This window comes from Salvelinus namaycush, chromosome 9 (genome assembly GCF_016432855.1).
Source record: "Salvelinus namaycush isolate Seneca chromosome 9, SaNama_1.0, whole genome shotgun sequence".
Classification (NCBI taxonomy): Eukaryota; Metazoa; Chordata; class Actinopteri; order Salmoniformes; family Salmonidae; genus Salvelinus; species Salvelinus namaycush.
The window spans coordinates 7,005,579-7,028,410 of NC_052315.1; the positions used below are offsets into that span (position 1 = coordinate 7,005,579).

Sequence of the window (22,832 nt, forward strand, 5' to 3'; positions counted from 1 at the left end):
GAGAGGAGGCAAGTTGTAAAAAATGTCATGACAAACAAATCTTCCAATCAGTTCGCAGTACTTGTCTCTTCGTCTCCGCCCATTGCCTTTTATTGGACACAAAACCCGCGTCATTGTGCTATCAAAACGAGAAAGTGTGACCAAGAGGTTGTACCGACAATTTGAAAGCATTTGGATCTTTCTTTTTTAAGGCCTAGTAGCCCAGTCTATTTCAATGATCTATTCTATGGTCATTTCAGTGAGTTCATATTTTAAATGTATAATCTCTAGCGAAGAGAAAGAAGTGTGTTACAGGTATTAATTAGCCTGTTGTATGACGAATATTATATTGAGTTATGAACCTGGTTCAATCACCACCGCAGCAGGTAGTTTTTTTAATGTGTAAATTCCTTAAACATTCAAGGACATGCCTGCCCTATGGTATATTATGCACATCCTATGTAGAGTGGCTTGTGTTTGTACATTGGTGGACGTTTTTATTTTTTTTATTTAACTAGTGGATGTCGGTGGACGTTAAATCCTAGCTTTTTAAAAGCATCTGCTTATGGTATTGTTGTGTTTCAACATGACATCCTCTAAAACAGTGTCTCCAAAAGGAATTACGTTATGCCCCCAATAGAGGTAGGCTAAAAGCAGTCAGCTGCATCAAGTCTGAATAGCGAATGCATTTAAATCAACAAAAATCAACTATTTGTTAAACCAAAGATGAGTGATTCACAAGACTGCAGTGGCATTCAAGAAGTATGTTGGTGCCTTTTGTTTCACACCACAGGACTGTGGCCAGTGACCACTGTCTGTCTGCCCCCCCCCATTTCCTGTGAGACAGAAACTGCGGCACCAAATGGTCATGATAACACCGCTTTTTTTTATCCGTGGCATTTGGTTATAGTGTTCCCTGAAAATGCACATTACTTGCCATTTCACCCTAATTTCGAAGGAACGTTGAGTCATTAATATGTTGGAAATCCTCAAGATGTTTCACAAAAAAAAGATGACTCATCGGCAGTGGTAGTTTTTGGGGGAAGTAGAATAGGCTTCTTTTTTTTTAAAGGCTCTCATGACAGAACAGCTCATATGACGACAGTATATGTTGGAACCGCCTCTTCAGATAAGGAAACCGAGGAGGCACTGTATTGCCACAGCAAACACAAAGCCCTTTTTTTGTTGAAAAAAGATTGCAGAGTGCAGTATATCAGTATGCAGCAAGTACTGGGTCCAAACTAATAAAAAAAAAATGTTGCAGTGTAACTGCAGTTATCCTGCATTTACTGCATCCAAAATACTGCAGTTATCCTGCATTTACTGCATCCAAAATACTGCAGTTTCAAAACTGAAATGTGTTTTTGTAAGGGATACATCCCAAAATCTGCCTGACCAGGAAGATAAAGAGGGTGCTTAAAGTAGAGGATTAGGAAACAAGGTTTATTAAAGAGCGGCAGGTAGCCTAGTGGTTAGAGCGTCGAGCCAGTAAAGGTTGCTGGATTGAATCCCCGAGCTGACAAGGTACAAATCTGTCGTTCTGCCCCTGAACAAGGCACTGTTCCCCGGTAGGCCGTCATTGTAAATAATAATTTGTCTTTAACTGACTTGCCTAGTTAAATAAAAAAAGAGCTGGGAGAGGTTGATGGCTTAGAATTTCTGCTTACTTCTAGAAAAAATGTTGTGTGCTCGAACAGCCAAAAAAAAAAAAAAAATGAAGTCCAAAACAAACAAACAACGTCACAAAAATCGTCAGAATATATGTACAAACTCTTCCGAACTGTTTCGACTGAAACCTGTATAGAGCTGGGAGAGGTTGATGGCGATACATTGATGATATTTTGAAAAGGAAATGCAGATCAACTTTCATAATAATATGGGTGTGGTGGTCATTTTTTCTAATTGCTCAGTGGAGTCGGTTTTAATGAAGCATGAGGATGGATTGTACTTTTTAAAATTAGATTTATATTCTCGTTCAGTGTTTTGTGGCTTACACTAAGAGAGCATTTTATATTTATTTATTTAATTTAACCTTTATTTAACTATCTTTCCCTACAGCACCAGTCATATTCTAGTAACAGTCGACAGACCATAGTTCATCCCAGGCATTGGATTGTCCACACAGGAACACAGAGGAACTGAAGTTCACAACCAGATATAATTATAATAGATTAATAGCTTGAATAAAATATTTCCATTTATTGTAAACATTTAAAGGCGCTAAACATTGGGAACTATCTACAAAAAAATGTCAGTGCCTATAAATGATTGATATCAATAAATCCTTTCAGCCCTGTCTTTATTTATTCTGTTCATCTATCAATATTGACCATATGACTCATAAAAATGATATATGCTCATATGGTTTTATTGACATAGCCTATGGCAAACATTGGCCTGTTCAAATATGATTCACTACTTCAAAAGAAGGAGGAAATATCATGGGGACTTAAGAGAAGACCACGAGCTTATTGGAAGGAAGAACACAATAAATAACTTTTTAATTTGTGGCATTTGATGCAAACGTAAGAAGATATGCCATGTGTATAAATTTCACAGATGTTCCAAAAATTTGGTCTGTCCGTTTTTTTTTTTCAAGGAAAAGTGAAACATGTCCTTTGGTTAGAGAACATTATATCAGATGTTGTAAAAAGGCTATGTTTTGTCAGAACATTCCTCATTATCATTCTCTTGTGAGTAATAGCATTAACCTTGTGATAAGAGACACCTTGACTTTTAAAGACACAGCGAAGCCACAGCAGCTGCAGAATCGCAGGTTCAGCATGACTACAACAATGTACACACGCAGCCTGAGGAAAACGAGACTGCAAGTAGTCGCTCACCAAGATGATCGAAGCAGGAATATGTTTCAAGTTACGTACATCCCAGTCTAAATTTAACATATTGTAATGTAAAAGAACAACTGGATGACATAAATAGGACATTGTTAGAAGACAAACAAAACACAGAAGTATAGTATATACTGTATATCATGGTTAAATAGTGCATTCTTCTTTACACACAATTGCTTTCTATATCAATGCTTTCATCATCAGTGTGGGTCTCACAATTCAAGAGCATGCAGGTATGGTACAAGTACAGTATCATCAACAAGAGCTAGAGTAATTTGCTGGTATTTCCATATTCAAGAGGGAGATAAAAGACCTTTGTGTCTTGGGAAAAGCCCAGACATGTCAGGGATCACGGGACTTGCCGGCGCATATTCATGCTCCTAAACCTACTTATATACAAATGTTTATTCACATTTAAAAGAAGGCTAATTAATTAATTAATTGGATACACCACTAATGCTAAAAAAAAAAATATATCTGAGTATACCAAACATTAGGAACACTTTCCTAATATTGAGATGCACCCCCCCCCCCCCCTTTTCCTTCAGAACAGTCTCAATTTGTTGAGGCATGGACTCTACAAGATGTTGAAAGCATTCCACAGGGATGCTGGCCCATGTTGACTCGAATGCTTCTCACAGTTGTATCAAGTTGGCTGGATGTCCTTTGGGTGGTGGACCATTCTTGATACACACAGGAAACTGTTGTGTGAAAAAAACAGCAGCGTTGCAGTTCTTGACACAAACCGGTGCGCCTAGCCCCTACTACCATACTACTACCATACCCCGTTCAAAGGCAATTAAATATTTTGTCTTGTCCATTCACCCTCTGAGTGGTACGCATACACAATCCATGTCTCAATTGTCTCAAGGCTTAAAAATCCTTCTTTAACCTGTCTCCTCCCCTTCATCTGCACTATTTTAAGTGGATTTAACAAGTGACATCAATAAGGGATCATAGCTTTCACCTGGAATTCACCTAGACAGTCTAAGTCATGGAAAGAGCAGGTGTTCTTAATGTTTTGTAAACTCAGTCTATTTCCAGTGTGCTGTAGTGGTAACATTCGCCAATCACATGACCCCTGGCGAAGGGGGGTTCGAGCTCCACTTGGCCACTTCCTGTACACCTCTTGATATCTGCCTCTCTCTCTGTACTTCACAACTATCCGGTAATGTTTTACTTCTAGTTTCCTAAACCTAGGGAATGTCCTGTGCTTTAGGTAGTCTACATCATTTTGCAGGATTGGTCCACGGTTTTGTGAATAAAATGATAAAACTGCAGACATACATATCAATGCTAGGTCTTACGTTACATCACAATATATTTGTTACCTTCTAAATAGTTGTTGGCACACATTTCAGCATGGGGTCGAATTAAACAACCATTTATCAGGCTAAGTACTCTTCTTGTGTATCCGTGGGCTGGCTGTAGGGTTAAAAAGGCCGACAAGTTGAGGAGGATCCACCCTGACTTTACTAATTCTTCATTAATGAGGACTGGAGGGACTTTACTCTCAGTACAGAGTGTCTCCTTACCACTAACATTGGGACATTGTCTGTCTACCGACTCCAGGTGACACATGATATCATGGATATGGTCAGAGTTTTTAGCCCCTACCACAAACGTACCATTCTTTTGGGGTCATGTGTGAGTCCCTTTACCTAGTGCCCAGACAGACGCTAATGGTGTTATATGAGGTCTTTATAAAGGCAGCTTAACTGGTGTGATATGTTTGTTGTTCTCCCTATCTGCTCTCGGTCTCCGGTGTCACACATACGATGCCCCGCATCTGGGTGTTGGGTTTCCACCTGGCCGAGCAGGCCTCCTTTGGCTGCCGTTACCTGGCTACTCTCATCACTAATTCAGCAGCACCTAGGGTCCCAACTCTCTCTCTGGCCAGCTAGGGCAGCATACACCAGGACTCACGGAGGACCACCAACCCAGAGCTGAGGCCGATGCAGAACGGAGAAGAGATGAGCCCGCTAGCGCAGGACAGCAACAAGGCCGGAGGGCCGGCTTCAGAGGAAGAGGAGAAGAGCCAGACACATGGGGGTGTGGAGCCCTCAGCTCCGCCGCTGCCCCCCTCAGACCCACCTCCGCCTGGGCCGCCTGAGTACCCAAGGCCCAGGCTCGTCTTCCACACCCAGTTGGCCCATGGCAGCCCTACAGGCCGCATCCATGGCTTCACCAATGTCAAGGAGTTGTATGCCAAGATTGCTGAGGTGTTTCATATCTCTCCCTCGGAGGTACGGTAGGCTAGGGTGTTCTTTGTTCATTTCTGCTGACTGGTTAGGCCATTACATCTGATCATTTGGATGTTCTGCTTTTAGGTCATGCTGACAGTTTGAATTATTATGCAACGTATAAATAGTCTCCTTGTTTGGTTAAGGTTGATTGACTATTTTTGTCTCAAATTAGACCTGTTTCCATGATGTACTACACAATCATTTGCTCAGGATTGTGTTCATAGTTTGAAGGACTTTGATCATTTTGACTTTTGATTAACTGTCACAGATTAAATACAAATAGTCAGTTTTAAAATAATTGATTAAACATTTGCAGAACATTCCAGAGCCGAATTCTGAGTGACAGGTGCAAAGTTTCTCAAAATTAGTAGTTACTGAGTTGTCTTTATGGTAACTAATGAATGCTTTTAACGTCGAACATCTCCAATGTGAGGATGGCCTTCTAGTAATGTCGTAAAAGCAGCTGGAAGAACATACAAAATGTCCTTGAGCGAAATCTACTGATCTGGCCTAATGAACAACCTTTTAGTGGGTCACGGCCATCCATAAAGCAACCTGTTGCTGTCTCAATGCCATGACAGATGACAGAAAGATATGGATGATCGAAGGTAGGTCAGGATAATTATATAATATAGTTTCAAGAACACATTTGATACTATAATACTGTAATACAGAAAGTTGCTTTTTTTTACTGTAATACCGAAGGTTCCTTTTTTTTACTGTAATACCGAAGGTTTATTAGTGGGAGTACACTGAAATGTTCAGAAATGTCTTAATTTGTGCCCTTGTATTTTGCTCAGTGCTCTTGAATGCGAAACACATTCCAGTAAAAAGGACAAATAAAAGAAGTGAACAGTAGAAGAGCACAATCATATTCTGATCATATTCTGATCATATTCTGATCATATTCCGATTCTATTCTGATCATATTCTGATCATATTCCGATCATATTCCGATCATATTCCGATTCTATTCTGATCATATTCCGATCATATTCCGATCATATTCTGATCATATTCTAATCATATTCTGATTCTATTCTAATCATATTCTGATCATATTCTAATCATATTCTGATTCTATTCTAATCATATTCTGATCATATTCTGATTCTATTCTAATCATATTCCGATCATATTCTGGTTCTATTATGATCATATTCGGATAATTTACTGATTTTATTTCTAATCATATTCTATTCATATTCTGATCATATTCTGATCATATTCCGATTCTATTCTGATCATATTCTGATCATATTCCGATCATATTCCGATCATATTCTGATCATATTCCGATTCTATTCTGATCATATTCCGATCATATTCCGATCATATTCCGATCATATTCTGATCATATTCTAATCATATTCTGATTCTATTCTAATCATATTCTGATCATATTCTAATCATATTCTGATTCTATTCTAATCATATTCTGATCATATTCTGATTCTATTCTAATCATATTCCGATCATATTCTGGTTCTATTATGATCATATTCGGATAATTTACTGATTTTATTTCTAATCATATTCTATTCATATTCTGATTATATTTCTGATTATATTCTAATCATATTCTTATTATATTTCTGATTATATTCCAATCATATTCTAGGCGTTTGGACAGGACAGTCTATGTGCTCATAGGCATAAAAAAAGTTAAGTCAGCAAGCTGGCAGCATTTCACATCACAACCTGCAATAAAGCTGTTGTCTCACTTTCCACACAGGATTATTTATGCCTGTCCTTGAACTAGTGTCAACGACACCCAGCAAGGCTGAGACAAGAATTTATACCACAGGAGGTTGGCGGGGTCATAATTGGGGAGGACAAGCTCGTGGTAATGGCTGGAGCGGAATCAGTGGAACGGTATCAAATACATCAATCACATGGTTTGATGCCATTCCATTCGCTCCATTCCAGCCATTATTATGATCCGTCCTCCCCTCAGCAGCCTCCACTGGTATAGGTAACAAATGCAGAACTGAGAGGGAGTAAAAAAAGCAGGGGTGGCAAATCCAGAAGGATCCAGGAAGTGATTGCATGCTTATATTTCTGTCCCCAAAACTACCATTAAACTAACAAGATTGAAAACTATGTTGACCACTAGGTGAATCCAATGGGTTAGTGCTGGGCTGGAGAAAAGCCTGCATACACTGTGGCTCGCCAGGATCAGGATTGTCCTGTCCAGATAAGATCACAAAATGGCCACGTGAAGGGCAGGGGCCTTAGGGAATCTATGTTGCAACACTGCCCTCTGCTGTTGGGATTGAGTAGTATGACATGGGAGTCAGGAGAGGTTTGTGAGTCATGTTAAAGGTTGAGTGTAGTGTAGGGCACAGTGTTACGGAAAAGTTTCAATATTACCAGAAGGGGATGAATGGGCCACCCATCAGAGCAGGTTTCTTCCTTCTAGAAAGTTTCTGTGCCAAAGTTCCTCTGCTTCTGCTTTTGCTTGCTATTTGGGGTCTAGGCCAGGTCACTGGCGACTTAGTGACAACTGCTGATGTAAAAAGGGGTTTATAAATACATGTGATTGATTGATTGATTGTTTGACCAGAAAATGAAAATCTGTGTTCTTATTGGGCAAGTTCAGTTAATAACATTTCACTCTGTTAAAAAACCTTTTCTCCCTACTGAACACGACCCTGTCATCTCCTTTGATGTTGACGAGCCTTCTTAAATTCCAAACTACCCTCATGTATTTCCTGCTGACCGTTGCTCCTCTCTCTCTTCTCTGTGGGCTAGATCCTTTTCTGCACTCTGAACTCCCACAAGGTGGATATGCAGAAGCTGTTAGGTGGTCAGATCGGCCTGGAGGACTTCATCTTCGCCCACGTCAGGGGCGAGACCAAAGAGGTGGAGGTCACCAAGACGGAGGACGCCCTCGGGCTGACCATCACTGACAACGGAGCAGGGTACGCTTTCATTAAGGTAATAGCCAGACGTAAAGTAAGTAAACCTTATCCGAGTCAGAACGTTCCATAGACGTAAAAGCCAGAGGTTAAAGGTCAGAGTAAAAGGCCAGGTTTTAAGTGAAGAGAGAGGTCATGTTCAGACTTTGCATGTATCAACCAATGGTTGCGTGCCATGTCATCGTCTGTGCAGTCTGGCACCAGATTGCTATAACATGATGTGGTTAGCTGATATTTAAAATACCTATCCAGGTAGTTCTGACATGAGTCAGCAATGCCTGGGCTGAGAAACGCGCCCTGAAACATACTGTGAAACCGGATTAAAACATTTAAGGAGTGTGCCATATTTTAGTAGAGGGAAATACAATACGATGTGGCTGCGCTTCCATGACACTCTGTTACCTTTCCCTTCCTCCAAACTATGGTAACATTTGTCACAAAGCAGACTCAAGGCTGAATTTGAGGTGAACTGTATTTTAGCCTACATGATAAAGGCCTATCTGTCCCACACAGTGTGTTTTTGGAGCAAAACAATGCATTTTAACCACAAAATAACAACAAAAAACAGTCAAATAGTTTTGCTTCCCACCTGACTGAAGCTTCGCTGTAACATTTTCCCGACTTATGCCTAAGCAATAAAGCCCGAGTGGGTGTGGTATATTGTCAATATACCACAGCTATGGGTTGTTCTTACGCACGACGCAACGCAGAGTGCCTGTATACAGTCCTTAGCCATGTGTCACGCCCTGGCCTTAGTTATCTTTATTTTCTGTAATATTTTGGTTAGGTCAGGGTGTGACAGGGGGGATGTTTGTGTTTTTGTCTTGTCTTGGGTGGTTGTAGTGTCTAGGGGGTTTTGTTAGAGTGTATGGGTTTGTGTTGAGTGTAGGTGTCTAGGTATGTCTATGGTTGCCTGAATGGTTCTCAATCAGAGACAGCTGTCATTCATTGTCTCTGATTGGGAGCCATATTTAAGGCAGCCATAGGCATTGGGCTGTTGTGGGTAATTGTCTATGTTTAACGTTTGTAGCTTGTGTATGCACTAACGTTTGTAGCTTCACGGTCGTTTGTTGTTTTGTTTTGTAAAAGTTTTCGTTTTCGTGTTTCGTCTTCTGAAAATAAAAGAAGATGTATTTCTCTCACGCTGCGCCTTGGTCCACTCTTCTGCCTCATTACGACGATCGTGACAGAATTACCCACCATACCAGGACCAAGCAGCGTGAATCAAGGCAGCAGCAGCGAACGCACGATTATAGGAATTGGGAGGAAATTCTGGACAGCGGAGGACCCTGGGCACAACCGGGAGAATATCGCCGCCCCAAAGCTGAGCTGGAGGCAGCGAAAGCAGAGAGGCGGCGGTATGAGGAGGCAGCACGGAAGCAGGAGAAGGATCTGGGCTATACAACCTGGGAGGAGATCGACAGGTGGGCGATCGACCCAAGGAGAGTGCCGGAGCCCGCCTGGGATTCGATGGAGCAATGTGTGGAGGGATACCGGCGAATGGAGGCAGCACGACGAAGCGGTAGGAAGCCTGTAAATCAAGCCCAAAAATTTATTGGGGGGGGGGGGGCTAAAGGGTAGTGTGGCGAAGTCAGTTAGGAGACCTGCGCCAACTTCCCGATCTTACCGTGGAGAGCGAGAGTACGGGCAGACACCGTGTTATGCGGTAGAGCGCACGGTGTCTCCTGTACGTGTGCATAGCCCGGTTCGGTACATTCCAGCTCCACGTATCGGCCGGGCTAGATTGAGCATTGAGCCAGGTGCCATGAAGCCGGCTCAACGCGTCTGGTCTCCAGTGCGTCTCCTCGGGCCGGCATACATGGCACCAGCCTTACGCATGGTGTCCCCGGTTCGCCAACACAGCCCAGTGCGGGTTATTCCACCTCCCCGCACTGGTCGGGCTACGGGGAGCATACAACCAGGTAAGGTTGGGCAGGCTCAGTGCTCAAGGGAGCCAGTACGCCTGCATGGTCCGGTATATCTGGCGCCACCTCCCCGCCCCAGCCCAGTACCACCAGTGCCAACACCACGCACCAGGCTTCCAGTGTGTCTCCAGAGCCCTGTTCCTCCTCCACGCACTAGCCCTGTGGTGCGTGTCTCCAGCCTGGTACCACCAGTTCCGGCACCACGCACCAAGCCTCCTGTGCGTCTCCAGAGCCCTGTTCCTCCTCCACGCACTAGCCCTTTGGTGCGTGTCTCCAGCCCGGTACCACCAGTTCCGGTACCACGCACCAAGCCTCCTGTGCGTCTCCAGAGTCCTGTGCGTCCTGTTGCTGCTCCCCGCAATAGCCTTGAGGTGCGTGTCCTTAGCCCGGTACCTCCAGTTCCGGTACCACGCACCAGGCCTACTGTGCGCCTCAGCCGGCCAGAGTCTGCCGTCTGCCCAGTGCCGCCTGCACTGTCCGTCTGCCCAGAGCCGCCTGCGCTGTCCGTCTGCCCAGAGCCGCCTGCGCCGCCCGTCTGTCCCGAGCAGCCTGCGCCGCCCGTCTGTCCCGAGCCGTCAGAGCCGCCCGTCTGTCCCGAGCCGTCAGAGCCGCCCGTCTGTCCCGAGCCGTCAGAGCCGCCCGTCTGTCCCGAGCCGTCAGAGCCGCCCGTCTGTCCCGAGCCGTCAGAGCCGCCCGTCTGTCCCGAGCCGTCAGAGCCGCCCGTCTGTCCCGAGCCGTCAGAGCCGCCCGCCAGACAGGAGCAGCCAGAGCCGCCCGCCAGACAGGAGCAGCCAGAGCCGTCCGCCAGACAGGAGCAGCCAGAGCCGCCCGCCAGACAGGAGCAGCCAGAGCCGCCCGCCAGACAGGAGCAGCCAGAGCCGTCCGCCAGCCAGGAGCAGCCAGAGCCGTCCGCCAGACAGGAGCAGCCAGAGCCGTCCGCCAGCCAGGATCTGCCAGAGCCGTCCGCCAGCCAGGATCTGCCAGAGCCGTCCGCCAGCCAGGATCTGCCAGAGCCGTCCGCCAGCCAGGATCTGCCAGAGCCGCCAGTCAGCCAGGATCTGCCAGAGCCGCCAGTCAGCCAGGATCTACCAGAGCCGCCAGTCAGCCAGGATCTGCCAGAGCCACCAAAGCGGGTATTAACTATGGTGGAGTGGGGGCCACGTCCCGCACCCGAGCCGCCGCCGTAGGAAGGCCCACCCGGACCCTCCCCTTCTGTGTCAGGTTTTGCGGCCGGAGTCCGCACCTTTGGGGGGGGGGGGGGTACTGTCACGCCCTGGCCTTAGTTGTCTTTATTTTCTGTAATATTTTGGTTTGGTCAGGGTGTGACAGGGGGGATGTTTATGTTTTTGTCTTGTCTTGGGTGGTTGTAGTGTCTAGGGTTTTTTATTAGAGTGTATGGGTTTGTGTTGAGTGTAGGTGTCTAGGTATGTCTATGGTTGCCTGAATGGTTCTCAATCAGAGACAGCTGTCATTCATTGTCTCTGATTGGGAGCCATATTTAAGGCAGCCATAGGCATTGGGCTGTTGTGGGTAATTGTCTATGTTTAACGTTTGTAGCTTGTGTATGCACTAACGTTTGTAGCTTCACGGTCGTTTGTTGTTTTGTTTTAAAAGTGTTCGTTTTCGTGTTTCGTCTTCTGAAAATAAAAGAAGATGTATTTCTCTCACGCTGCGCCTTGGTCCACTCTTCTGCCTCATTACGACGATCGTGACACCGTGGTATATTGGCCATATAACACAAACCCCCCGAGGTGCCTTATTGCGTAATTAGGAGAGTAAAAATAAATATTTTGTCAAACCCGTGGTATACAGCCAATCAGCATTCAGGGTTCGAACCACTCAGGTTATAAGGACGAAAATGTAGTAGTGTAGCCTAGATACTTAGCAAGATGTCAACAATTAATAGGATGAGGTAGATGGACTACATCCTACCCAAACCCTGTCTGTTTCTTCTGCAGAGGATAAAGGAAGATAGCACCATTGACCAGCTCAAGACTGTATGCGTGGGCGATCACATTGAGGCCATCAATGACCAGAGCATTGTCGGGTGTCGACACTATGAAGTAGCTAAGATGCTAAAGGAGCAACCAAGGGGAACACCCTTCACACTACGTTTGGTGGGGCCCAAGAAAGCCTTTGGTGAGTAACTAATTCACAGGATGTTGTTGAGAACAATTTAATCCGAGGCAATACTCATTCATTGATTATTTGAAGGATCTTTTATGATTTTGAAGCTTTTGGGGGGAGGGGTAGATCAGTTTTAATATTGCGGATAGATTATAGCTACCATCAATGTACTTGTCTGCATCATTTCCAATCCCCCATATATTTTTGGGGTAAATATATACAGTACCAGTCAAAAGTTTGGACACACCTACTCATTCAATTGTTTATTTTTTACTATTTTCTACATTGTAGAATAATAGAGATGACATCAAAACTAGGAAATAACACATATGGAATCATGTTGTAACCAAAGAATTGTTAAACACATACTCATATATTTTATATTTGAGATTCTTCAAAGTAGTCACCTTGATGACAGCTTTGCACACTCTTGGCATTCTCTCAACCAGCTTCACCTGGAATGCTTTTCAAACAGTCTTAAAGGAGTTCCTACACATGCTGAGCACTTGTTGGCTGCTTTTACTTCACTCTGCGGTCCAACTCATCCCAAACCATCTCAATTGGGTTGAGGTTGGGTGATTGTGGAGGCCAGGTCATCTGATGCAGCACTCCATCACTATCCTTCTTGGTCAAATAGCCCTTACATAGCCTGGAGGCGTGTCTGGTTATTGTCCTGTTGAAAAACAAATTATAGTTCCACTAAGCTCAAACCAGATGGGATGGCTTATCATTGCAGAATGCTTTGGTTGCCATGCAGGTTAAGTGTGCCTTGAATTCTAAATAAATCAGACAGTGTCACCAGCAAAGCACCCCCACACCATCACACCTCCTCCTCCGTGCTTCATGGTACCTACTCTGCGCCTCAAAGACACAGCGGTTGGAACCAAAAATTATCAGACCAAAGGACAGATTTCCACCGGTCTAATGTCCATTGCTCGTGTTTCATGGTCCAAGCAAGTCTCTTCTTCTTTTTGGTGTCCTTTAGTAGTGGTTTCTTTGCAGGAATTCGACCATGAAGGCCTGAATCACACAGTCTTCTCTGAACAGTTGATGTTGAGATGTGTCTGTTACTTGAACTCTAATTAGCTGGTTGATAATATGCTAAATGGCATATTACTAGTAGTTCCGGTTTCATTTTGTTTTTAATGAACAGCTGCAGTACAGTTTATGCATTTTCTGAATATGGAGGGATAAGTACTGCAAAGACATCTTGAAACCACAGCATGAAGATAAAACGTTTTCTGACTCTGGAGCTGTAACCTCTAATTCAGGGCTCTCCAACACCGTTCCGGGAGCGCTACCATCCTGTAGGTTTTCACTCCAACCCTGTTCCTGGAGAGCTACCATCCTGTAGGTTTTCACTCCAACCCTGTTCCTGGAGCGCTACCATCCTGTAGAGTTTCTCTCCAACCCTGTTCCTGGAGCGCTACCATCCTGTAGAGTTTCTCTCCAACCCTGTTCCTGGAGCGCTACCATCCTGTAGAGTTTCTCTCCAACCCTGTTCCTGGAGAGCTACCATCCTGTAGAGTTTCTCTCCAACCCTGTTCCTGGAGAGCTACCATCCTGTAGGTTTTCACTCCAACCCTGTTCCTGGAGAGCTACCATCCTGTAGGTTTTCACTCCAACCCTGTTCCCGGAGAGCTACCATCCTGTAGAGTTTCTCTCCAACCCTGTTCCTGGAGAGCTACCATCCTGTAGAGTTTCACTCCAACCCTGTTCTTGGAGAGCTACCATCCTGTAGGTTTTCACTCCAACCCTGTTCCTGGAGAGCTACCATCCTGTAGAGTTTCTCTCCAACCCTGTTCCTGGAGAGCTACCATCCTGTAGAGTTTCTCTCCAACCCTGTTCCTAGAGAGCTACCATCCTGTAGAGTTTCACTCCAACCCTGTTCTTGGAGAGCTACCATCCTGTAGGTTTTCACTCCAACACTGTTCTTGGAGAGCTACCTTCCTGTAGGTTTTCACTCCAACCCTGTTCCTGGAGAGCTACCATCCTGTAGAGTTTCTCTCCAACCCTGTTACTGGAGAGCTACCATCCTGTAGAGTTTCACTCCAACCCTGTTCCTGGAGAGCTACCATCCTGTAGAGTTTCACTCCAACCCTGTTCCTGGAGAGCTACCATCCTGTAGGTTTTCACTCCAACACTGTTCTTGGAGAGCTACCTTCCTGTAGGTTTTCACTCCAACCCTGTTCTTGGAGAGCTACCATCCTGTAGGGTTTCTCTCCAACCCTGTTGCTGGAGAGCTACCTTCCTGTAGGTTTTCACTCCAACACTGTTCCTGGAGAGCTACCATCCTGTAGAGTTTCTCTCCAACCCTACTCTAGCACACCTGATTCTAATAATTAGCTGGTTGATAAACTGAATAAGGTTAGTTACAACTGGGGTAAGAGCGGAAACCTACAGAAGGGTAGTTTTCTAGAAGCAGGGTTGGAGAGCCCTGCCAGCACCCTCCCCTGGTCAGAAAACAGATTTACAATCCCTCTGACATTCACCCTAGACCTGCTATCAGGAGGTGATGAACACTGAACTAAAATGTACCCCTGGGAGCTTGAAAACACATACTTCACTTTTTAACAAGATTTACTGGTAAAGGAGTCAATGGGCAAACGGTTTCATACTAATTCACAGGGGAAATGCCTTGGGGTGGTCTGGAGCCAACACTTGATTGCAGTAAATGACCACTCCTTATCAACATCTGTTCAGAGAGGGAAAAAACCCCTGAAGCCATGTTATGACTTCCTGTGAACAATCAGTAACACTCAATTACTCTGTTGGAGTAAACACATCACATATCAAAGATAAAAATAGTTATTAAACATAATTACTGTGAGGTAAACATGAACTTGTTGTAATGGGCAACTGTATTTATTTGTATGCCCATTGCTAAAATGCTGTGAGAAGTATGAATAGTAATACTGTATTTAGTCCTGAAATGAAAATGTTGGGATACATTTAGAGTGTTGGAGAGTGTACAGTGCATTCGGAAAGTATTCAGACCCTTTGATGTTACAGCCTTATTTTTAACATTTTTACATTATATTTAACCTTTATTTAACTAGGCAAGTCAGTTAAGAACAAATTCTTATTTACAATGACGGCCTACCAAAAGGCAAAAGGCCTCCTAAATACAATATAAATATAGGACGAAACACACATCACAACCAACAAGAGAGACAGCACAATACTACATAAAGAGAGACAACATAGCAAGGCAGCAACACATGACAACAACATGGTAGCAACACGACATGGCAGCAGCACAACATGGTAGCAGCACAAAACATGGTAGAAACATTATTGGACACAGACAACAGCACAAAGGGCAAGAATGTAGAGACAACAATACATCACTCGAAGCTGCCACAACTGTCAGTAAGTGTCCATGATTGAGTCTTTGAATGAATGAAGAGATAAAATTGTACAGTTTGAGTGTTTTTTTGCAGATCGTTACAGTTGCTAGCTGCAGCGAACTGAAAAGAGGAGCGACCCAGGGATGTGTGTGCTTTGGGGACCTTTAATAGAATGTGACTGGCAGCACTGTTGTTGTATTTGGAGGATAAGGGCTGCAGTAGGTATCTCAGATAGGGTGTAGTGAGGCCTAAGAGGGTTTTATAAATAAGCATCAACCAGTGGGTCTTGCGACAGGTATACAGAGATGACCAGTTTACAGAGAAGTATAGAGTGCAGTGATGTGTCCTGTAAGGAGCATTGGTGGCAAATCTGATGGCCGAATGGTAAAGAACATCTAGCCGCTCGAGAGCACCCTCACCTGCCGATCTATAAATTATGTCTCCGTAATCTAGCATGGGTAGGATGGTTATCTGAATCAGGGTTAGTTTGGCAGCTGGGGTAAAAGAGGAGCGATTACGATAAAGGAAACCAAGTCTAGATGTAACCTTAGCCTGCAGCTTTGATATGTGCTGAAAGAAGGACAGTGTACCGTCTAGCCATACTCCCAAGTACTTGTATGAGGTGACTACCTCGAGCTCTAAACCCTCAGAGGTAGTAATCACACCGGTGGGGAGAGGGGCATTCTTCTTACCAAACCACATGACCTATGTTTCGTGAGGTGTTCAGAACAAGGTTAAGGGTAAAGAAAGCTTGTTGGACACTAAGAAAGCTTAGTTGTAGAGCGTTTTACTCAAAATCCGGGGAAGGGCTCCCTGAGTATAAGACTGTGTCATCTACATATAAATGGATGATAGAGCTTCCTACTGCCTGAGCTATGTTGTTGATGTAAATTGAGAAGATTGTGGGGCCTAGGAGCAGATGGCTAAGCAGATGTTTTGACTTTATGCACTGCACTCTTTGAGAGAGGTAGTTAGCAAACCAGACCAAAGGTCCCTCAGAGACACCAATACTCCTTAGCCGACCCACAAGAATGGAATGGTCTACCGTATCAAAAGCTTTGGCCAAGTCAATAAAAATAGCAGCACAACATTGATTAGAATCAAGGGCAATGATGACATAATTTAGGACCTTTAAGGTTGCAGTGACACACACGTAACCTGAGCGGAAACCAGATTGCATTCCAGAGAGAATACTATAGTCATCAAGAAAGCCAGTCAGTTGATAATTGACAAGTTTTTCCAACACGTTTGATAAACAGGGCAAAATAGAAATTGGCCTATAACAGTTAGGATCAGCTTGATCTCTCCCTTTAAATAAAAGATGCACTGTGGCTGCCTTCCAAGCAATGGGAACCACCTCAGAGAGGATTAAAAAGCCCCTATCATCGCCAAGCCAATCTCCGGTTAAAAAGGTAAAGGGCAGCAACCTTAAAGAAGAAAGGTTCTACACCATCTGACCCATATGTTTTTTGGTGGTCAAGTTTAAGGAGCTCCTTTAGCACCTCGGACTCAGTGACTGCCTGCAGGGAGAAACTTTGTAGCGGGTCAGGAGAAAAAGAGGGAGGAGCATCGGGGATAGTCGAATTAAAAGGGTTGGGAGATTAAGAAATGTTGGACGGGTAAGGAGGCATGGCTGAGTCAAATAGGAATCCTCAAACTATGGCCCTAAAGGGTTTAACAAAGATAAAGCAAAACAGTTCTAGTTCGAACCTAAAAATATCTTGATAGTGACACCCTAAAGACTCTGTCAGGTGTGCTAGTCCAGTGTCACTTTGATTATGCCTGCACATCATGGTTCATCAGCATCCCCAAACATCTAAAGAATAAGCTACAAGCCAAAAAAACAACTATTTATCTTACAGGTACACTTGACAAAATGCACTTGATCAAATGACCCCATCATGGTTGATAAACGGTTAGGTTCTAAATAAACGGAATTAGAAACTCACGGACAACTAGTAAAGCTCAAACCAAGTTTATTCACCCACTGGGTCACACAGCTGTATAAGACAAAACACATTTACGCAAGCACTGGTATTTAAACCTTCCTCCTATGCTGAGTCTCCTCCTTACACATCTGGACAGCCAATACATCTCTGTTGCTAATGTAACGGATGTGAAATGGCTAGCTAGTTAGCGGTGGTGCGCGCTAATAGCCTTTCAATCGGTGACGTCACTTGCTCTGAGACCTTGAAGTTACATTTACTTAGGTTGGAGTCATTAAAACTCGTTTTTCAACCAGTCCACAAATTTCTTGTTAACAAACTATAGTTTTGGCAAGTCAGTTAGGACATCCACTTTGTGCATGACACAAGTAATTTTTCCAACAATTGTTTACAGACAGATTATTTCACTTATAATTCACTGTATCACAATTCCAGTGGGTCAGAAGTTTACATACACTAAGTTGACTGTGCCTTTAAACAGCTTGAAAATTCCAGAAAATTATATGGCTTTAGAAGCTTCTGATAGGCTAATTGACATCATCTGAGTCAATTGGAGGTGTACCTGTAGATGTATTTCAAAGCCTACCTTCCAACTCAGTGCCTCTTTGCTTGACATCATGGAAAAATCAAAAGAAATCAGCCAAGACCTCAGAAAAAACTGTAGACCTCCACAAGTCTGGTTCATCCTTGGGAGCAATTTCCAAATGCCTGAAGGTACCACGTTCATCTGTAAAAACAATAGTACCCAAGTATAAACACCATGGGACCACGCAGCCGTCATACCGCTCAGGAAGGAGATGCGTTCTGTCTCCTAGAGATGAACGTACTTTGGTGCAAAATGTGCAAATCAATCCCAGAACAACAGCAAATGACCTTGTGAAGATGCTGGAGGAAATAGGTACAAAAGTATCTATATCCACAGTAAAACGAGTCCTATATCGACATAACCTGAAAGACCGCTCAGCAAGGAAGAAGCCACTGCTCCAAAACCGCCATTAAAAAGCCAGACTACGGTTTGCAACTGCACATTGGGACAAAGATCGTACTTTTTGGAGAAATGTGGCCAAACAGTTTCTGTAATATAACAATGTAATATAATGACCATTGTTATATTTGGATGAAAAAGGGGGATGCTTGCAAGCTGAAGAACACCATCCCAACTGTGAAGCACGGGGGTGGCAGCATCATGTTGTGGGGGTGCTTTGCTGCAGGAGGGACTGGTGCACTTCACAAAATAGATGGCATCATGAGAGATGGAAATTATGTGGATATATTGAAGCAACATCTCAAGACATCAGTCAGGAAGTTAAAGCTTGGTCGCAAATGGGTCTTCCTAATGGACAATGACCCCAAGCATACTTCCAAAGTTGTGGCAAAATGGCTTAAGGACAACCAAGTAAATGTAGGTGGCAGCATCATGTTGTGGTCGTGCTTTGCTGCAGGAGGGACTGGTGCCCTTCTCAAAATAGATGGCATCATGAGGGATGAAAAGTCAAGGTAGGTGGCAGCATCATGAAGTGGCCATCACAAAGCCCTGATCTCAATCATATAGAAAATTTGTGGGCAGAACTGAAAAGTGTGTACGAGCAAGGAGGCCTACAAACCTGACTCAGTTACGCCAGCTCTGTCAGACGGAATGGGCCAAAATTCACCCAACTTATTGTGGGATGCTTGTGGAAGGCTACCCTGAACGTTTGACCCAAGTTAAACAATTTAAAGACCATGCTACCAAATACTAATTGAGTGTATGTAAACTTCTGACCCACTGGGAATGTGATGAAAGAAATAAAAGCTGAAATAAATCATTCTCTCTACTATTATTCTGCCATTTCACATTCTTAAAATAACGTGTTGATCCTAATTGACCTAAGACAGGGAATTTTTACTAGGATTAAAATTCAGGAATTGTGAAAAACTGAGTTTAAATGTATTTGGCTAAGGTGTATGTAAACTTCCGACTTCAACTGTACATTCCTCCTACAGATAACCATTAACTTCTGATGTAGCAAGTATTTCAAATTACAACCCAACAACTGAAACCAGACTGTGGTCCTTCTTCTCTGAATAGGATACCTAATGTCACACCCTGATCTGTTTCACCTGTCTTTGTGCTTGTCTCCACCCCCATCCAGGTGTCGCCCATCTCCCCCCATTATCCCCTGTGCATTTATACCTGTGTTCTCTGTTTGTCTGTTGCCAGTTCGTCTTGTCTCGTCAAGCTTACCAGCGTGTTTTTCCTGTGCTCCTGTTTTTCCTAGTCTCTGTTTTCTAGCCCTCGCTGTTCTGACCATTCAGCCTGCCCTGACATTAAGCCCGCCTGCTTGACCATTCAGCCTGCCCTGACATTAAGCCCGCCTGCTTGACCATTCAGCCTGCCCTGACATTAAGCCCGCCTGCTTGACCATTCAGCCTGCCCTGACATTAAGCCCGCCTGCTTGACCATTCAGCCTGCCCTGACATTAAGCCCGCCTGCTTGACCATTCAGCCTGCCCTGACATTAAGCCCGCCTGCTTGACCATTCAGCCTGCCCTGACATTAAGCCCGCCTGCTTGACCATTCAGCCTGCCCTGACATTAAGCCCGCCTGCTTGACCATTCAGCCTGCCCTGACATTAAGCCCGCCTGCTTGACCATTCAGCCTGCCCTGACATTAAGCCCGCCTGCTTGACCATTCAGCCTGCCCTGACATTAAGCCCGCCTGCTTGACCATTCTGCCTGCCCTGACATTAAGCCCGCCTGCTTGACCATTCAGCCTGCCCTGACATTAAGCCCGCCTGCTTGACCATTCAGCCTGCCCTGACATTAAGCCCGCCTGCTTGACCATTCTGCCTGCCCTGACATTAAGCCCGCCTGCTTGACCATTCAGCCTGCCCTGACATTAAGCCCGCCTGCTTGACCATTCAGCCTGCCCTGACATTAAGCCCGCCTGCTTGACCATTCAGCCTGCCCTGACATTAAGCCCGCCTGCTTGACCATTCAGCCTGCCCTGACATTAAGCCCGCCTGCTTGACCATTCAGCCTGCCCTGACATTAAGCCCGCCTGCTTGACCATTCTGCCTGCCCTGACATTAAGCCCGCCTGCTTGACCATTCAGCCTGCCCTGACATTAAGCCCGCCTGCTTGACCATTCAGCCTGCCCTGACATTAAGCCCGCCTGCTTGACCATTCAGCCTGCCCTGACATTAAGCCCGCCTGCTTGACCATTCAGCCTGCCCTGACATTAAGCCCGCCTGCTTGACCATTCAGCCTGCCCTGACATTAAGCCCGCCTGCTTGACCATTCAGCCTGCCCTGACATTAAGCCCGCCTGCTTGACCATTCAGCCTGCCCTGACATTAAGCCCGCCTGCTTGACCATTCAGCCTGCCCTGACATTAAGCCCGCCTGCTTGACCATTCATGTTATGCTGGTGAATGAGGACCCAAAAGCGACGTAATAGAAACAGAGTCTTTATTCCAGTATTAAACAAACAATGATTCTCCTGGATATTATCAAAGGTAAATCCAAAACAGGAAACTGAAATCCTCTCGTCAGTAGAGAGGAACGACTGGAGACGCGACCACAGACTGCAGGTCGCTTCAGGAAGGCACAGGCCGTAGCTGACATAGACACCTGCTCACACGCAGCATCTGAAGAAGGCAAAAACACGACAGGGCGGAACAAGGACACAGAACAGCAAACATCAAACAAGAATCCGACAAGGACAGAAGCGGAAAACAGAGGAAGAAATAGGGACTCTAATCAGAGGGCAAAATAGGGGACAGGTGTGAAAGAGTAAATGAGGTCGTTAGGAGAATGAGAAACAGCTGGGAGCAGGAACGGAACGATAGAGAGAGAGAGCGAGAGAGGGAGAGAGGGAGGGGGAGAGAGAGGGATAGAAAGAGGGAAAGAACCTAATAAGACCAGCAGAGGGAAGCACAGGGACAAGACATGATGATCAAAGACAAAACATGACAGTACCCCCCCACTCACCGAGCGCCTCCTGGCGCACTCGAGGAGGAACCCTGGCGGCAACGAAGGAAATCATCAATCAACGAACGGTCCAGCACGTCCCGAGATGGAACCCAACTCCTCTCCTCAGGACCGTAACCCTCCCAATCCACTAAGTACTGGTGACCACGTCCCCGAGAACGCATGTCCATGATCCTCCGTACCTTGTAAATAGGTGCGCCCTCGACAAGGACGGGGGGGGGGGAGGGAAGACGAACGGGGGCGCGAAGAAAAGGCTTGACACAGGAGACATGGAAGACAGGGTGGACGCGACGAAGATGTCGCGGAAGAAGCAGTCGCACAGCGACAGGATTGACGACCTGAGAGACACGGAACGGACCAATGAACCGCGGAGTCAACTTGCGAGAAGCTGTCGTAAGGGGAAGGTTACGAGTGGAAAGCCACACTCTCTGACCGCGACAATACCTAGGACTCTTAATCCTACGTTTATTGGCGGCTCTCACAGTCTGCGCCCTGTAACGGCAAAGTGCAGACCTGACCCTCCTCCAGGTGCGCTCACAACGTTGGACAAAAGCCTGAGCGGAGGGAACGCTGGACTCGGCGAGCTGGGACGAGAACAGAGGAGGCTGGTACCCAAGACTACTCTGAAACGGAGATAGCCCGGTAGCAGACGAAGGAAGCGAGTTGTGAGCGTACTCAGCCCAGGGGAGCTGTTCTGCCCAAGACGCAGGGTTTCGAAACGAAAGGCTGCGTAATATGCGACCAATCGACTGATTGGCCCTTTCTGCTTGACCGTTAGACTGGGGATGAAACCCGGAAGAGAGACTGACGGAAGCACCAATCAAACGACAGAACTCCCTCCAAAACTGTGACGTGAATTGCGGGCCTCTGTCTGAAACGGCGTCTAACGGGAGGCCATGAATTCTGAACACATTCTCAATGATGATTTGTGCCGTCTCCTTAGCGGAAGGAAGCTTAGCGAGGGGAATGAAATGTGCCGCCTTAGAGAACCTATCGATAACCGTAAGAATCACTGTCTTCCCCGCAGACGAAGGCAGACCGGTAATAAAGTCTAAGGCGATGTGAGACCATGGTCGAGAAGGAATGGGAAGCGGTCTGAGACGACCGGCAGGAGGAGAGTTACCTGACTTAGTCTGCGCGCAGTCCGAACAAGCAGCCACGAAACGGCGCGTGTCCCGCTCCTGAGTAGGCCACCAAAACCGCTGGCGAATAGAAGCAAGCGTACCCCGAACGCCGGGGTGGCCAGCTAACTTGGCAGAATGAGCCCACTGAAGAACAGCCAGACGAGTAGAGACAGGAACGAACAGAAGGTTACTAGGACAAGCGCGCGGCGACGCAGTGTGAGTGAGTGCTTGCTTTACCTGTCTCTCAATTCCCCAGACAGTCAACCCGACAACACGCCCTTCAGGGAGAATCCCCTCGGGGTCGGTAGAAGCCACAGAAGAACTAAAGAGACGAGATAAGGCATCAGGCTTGGTGTTCTTATTTCCCGGGCGATAGGAAATCACGAACTCGAA

The 22,832-nt window shown here is 45.5% G+C and overlaps 1 protein-coding gene across 1 annotated transcript in view; it reads left to right on the forward strand.

The window, feature by feature from the left end:
* Window positions 1-4,786: 4,786 nt before the first annotated feature.
* gipc3 (GIPC PDZ domain containing family, member 3) overlaps window positions 4,787-22,832 on the forward strand; it is a 31,660-nt gene continuing 13,614 nt past the window's right edge. The window contains exons 1-3 of the mRNA XM_039000959.1: window positions 4,787-5,077; window positions 7,832-8,017; window positions 11,882-12,062. Of these exons, the coding sequence (XP_038856887.1) occupies window positions 4,787-5,077; window positions 7,832-8,017; window positions 11,882-12,062 (658 nt within the window). The remainder of the gene's footprint in view (window positions 5,078-7,831; window positions 8,018-11,881; window positions 12,063-22,832) is intronic.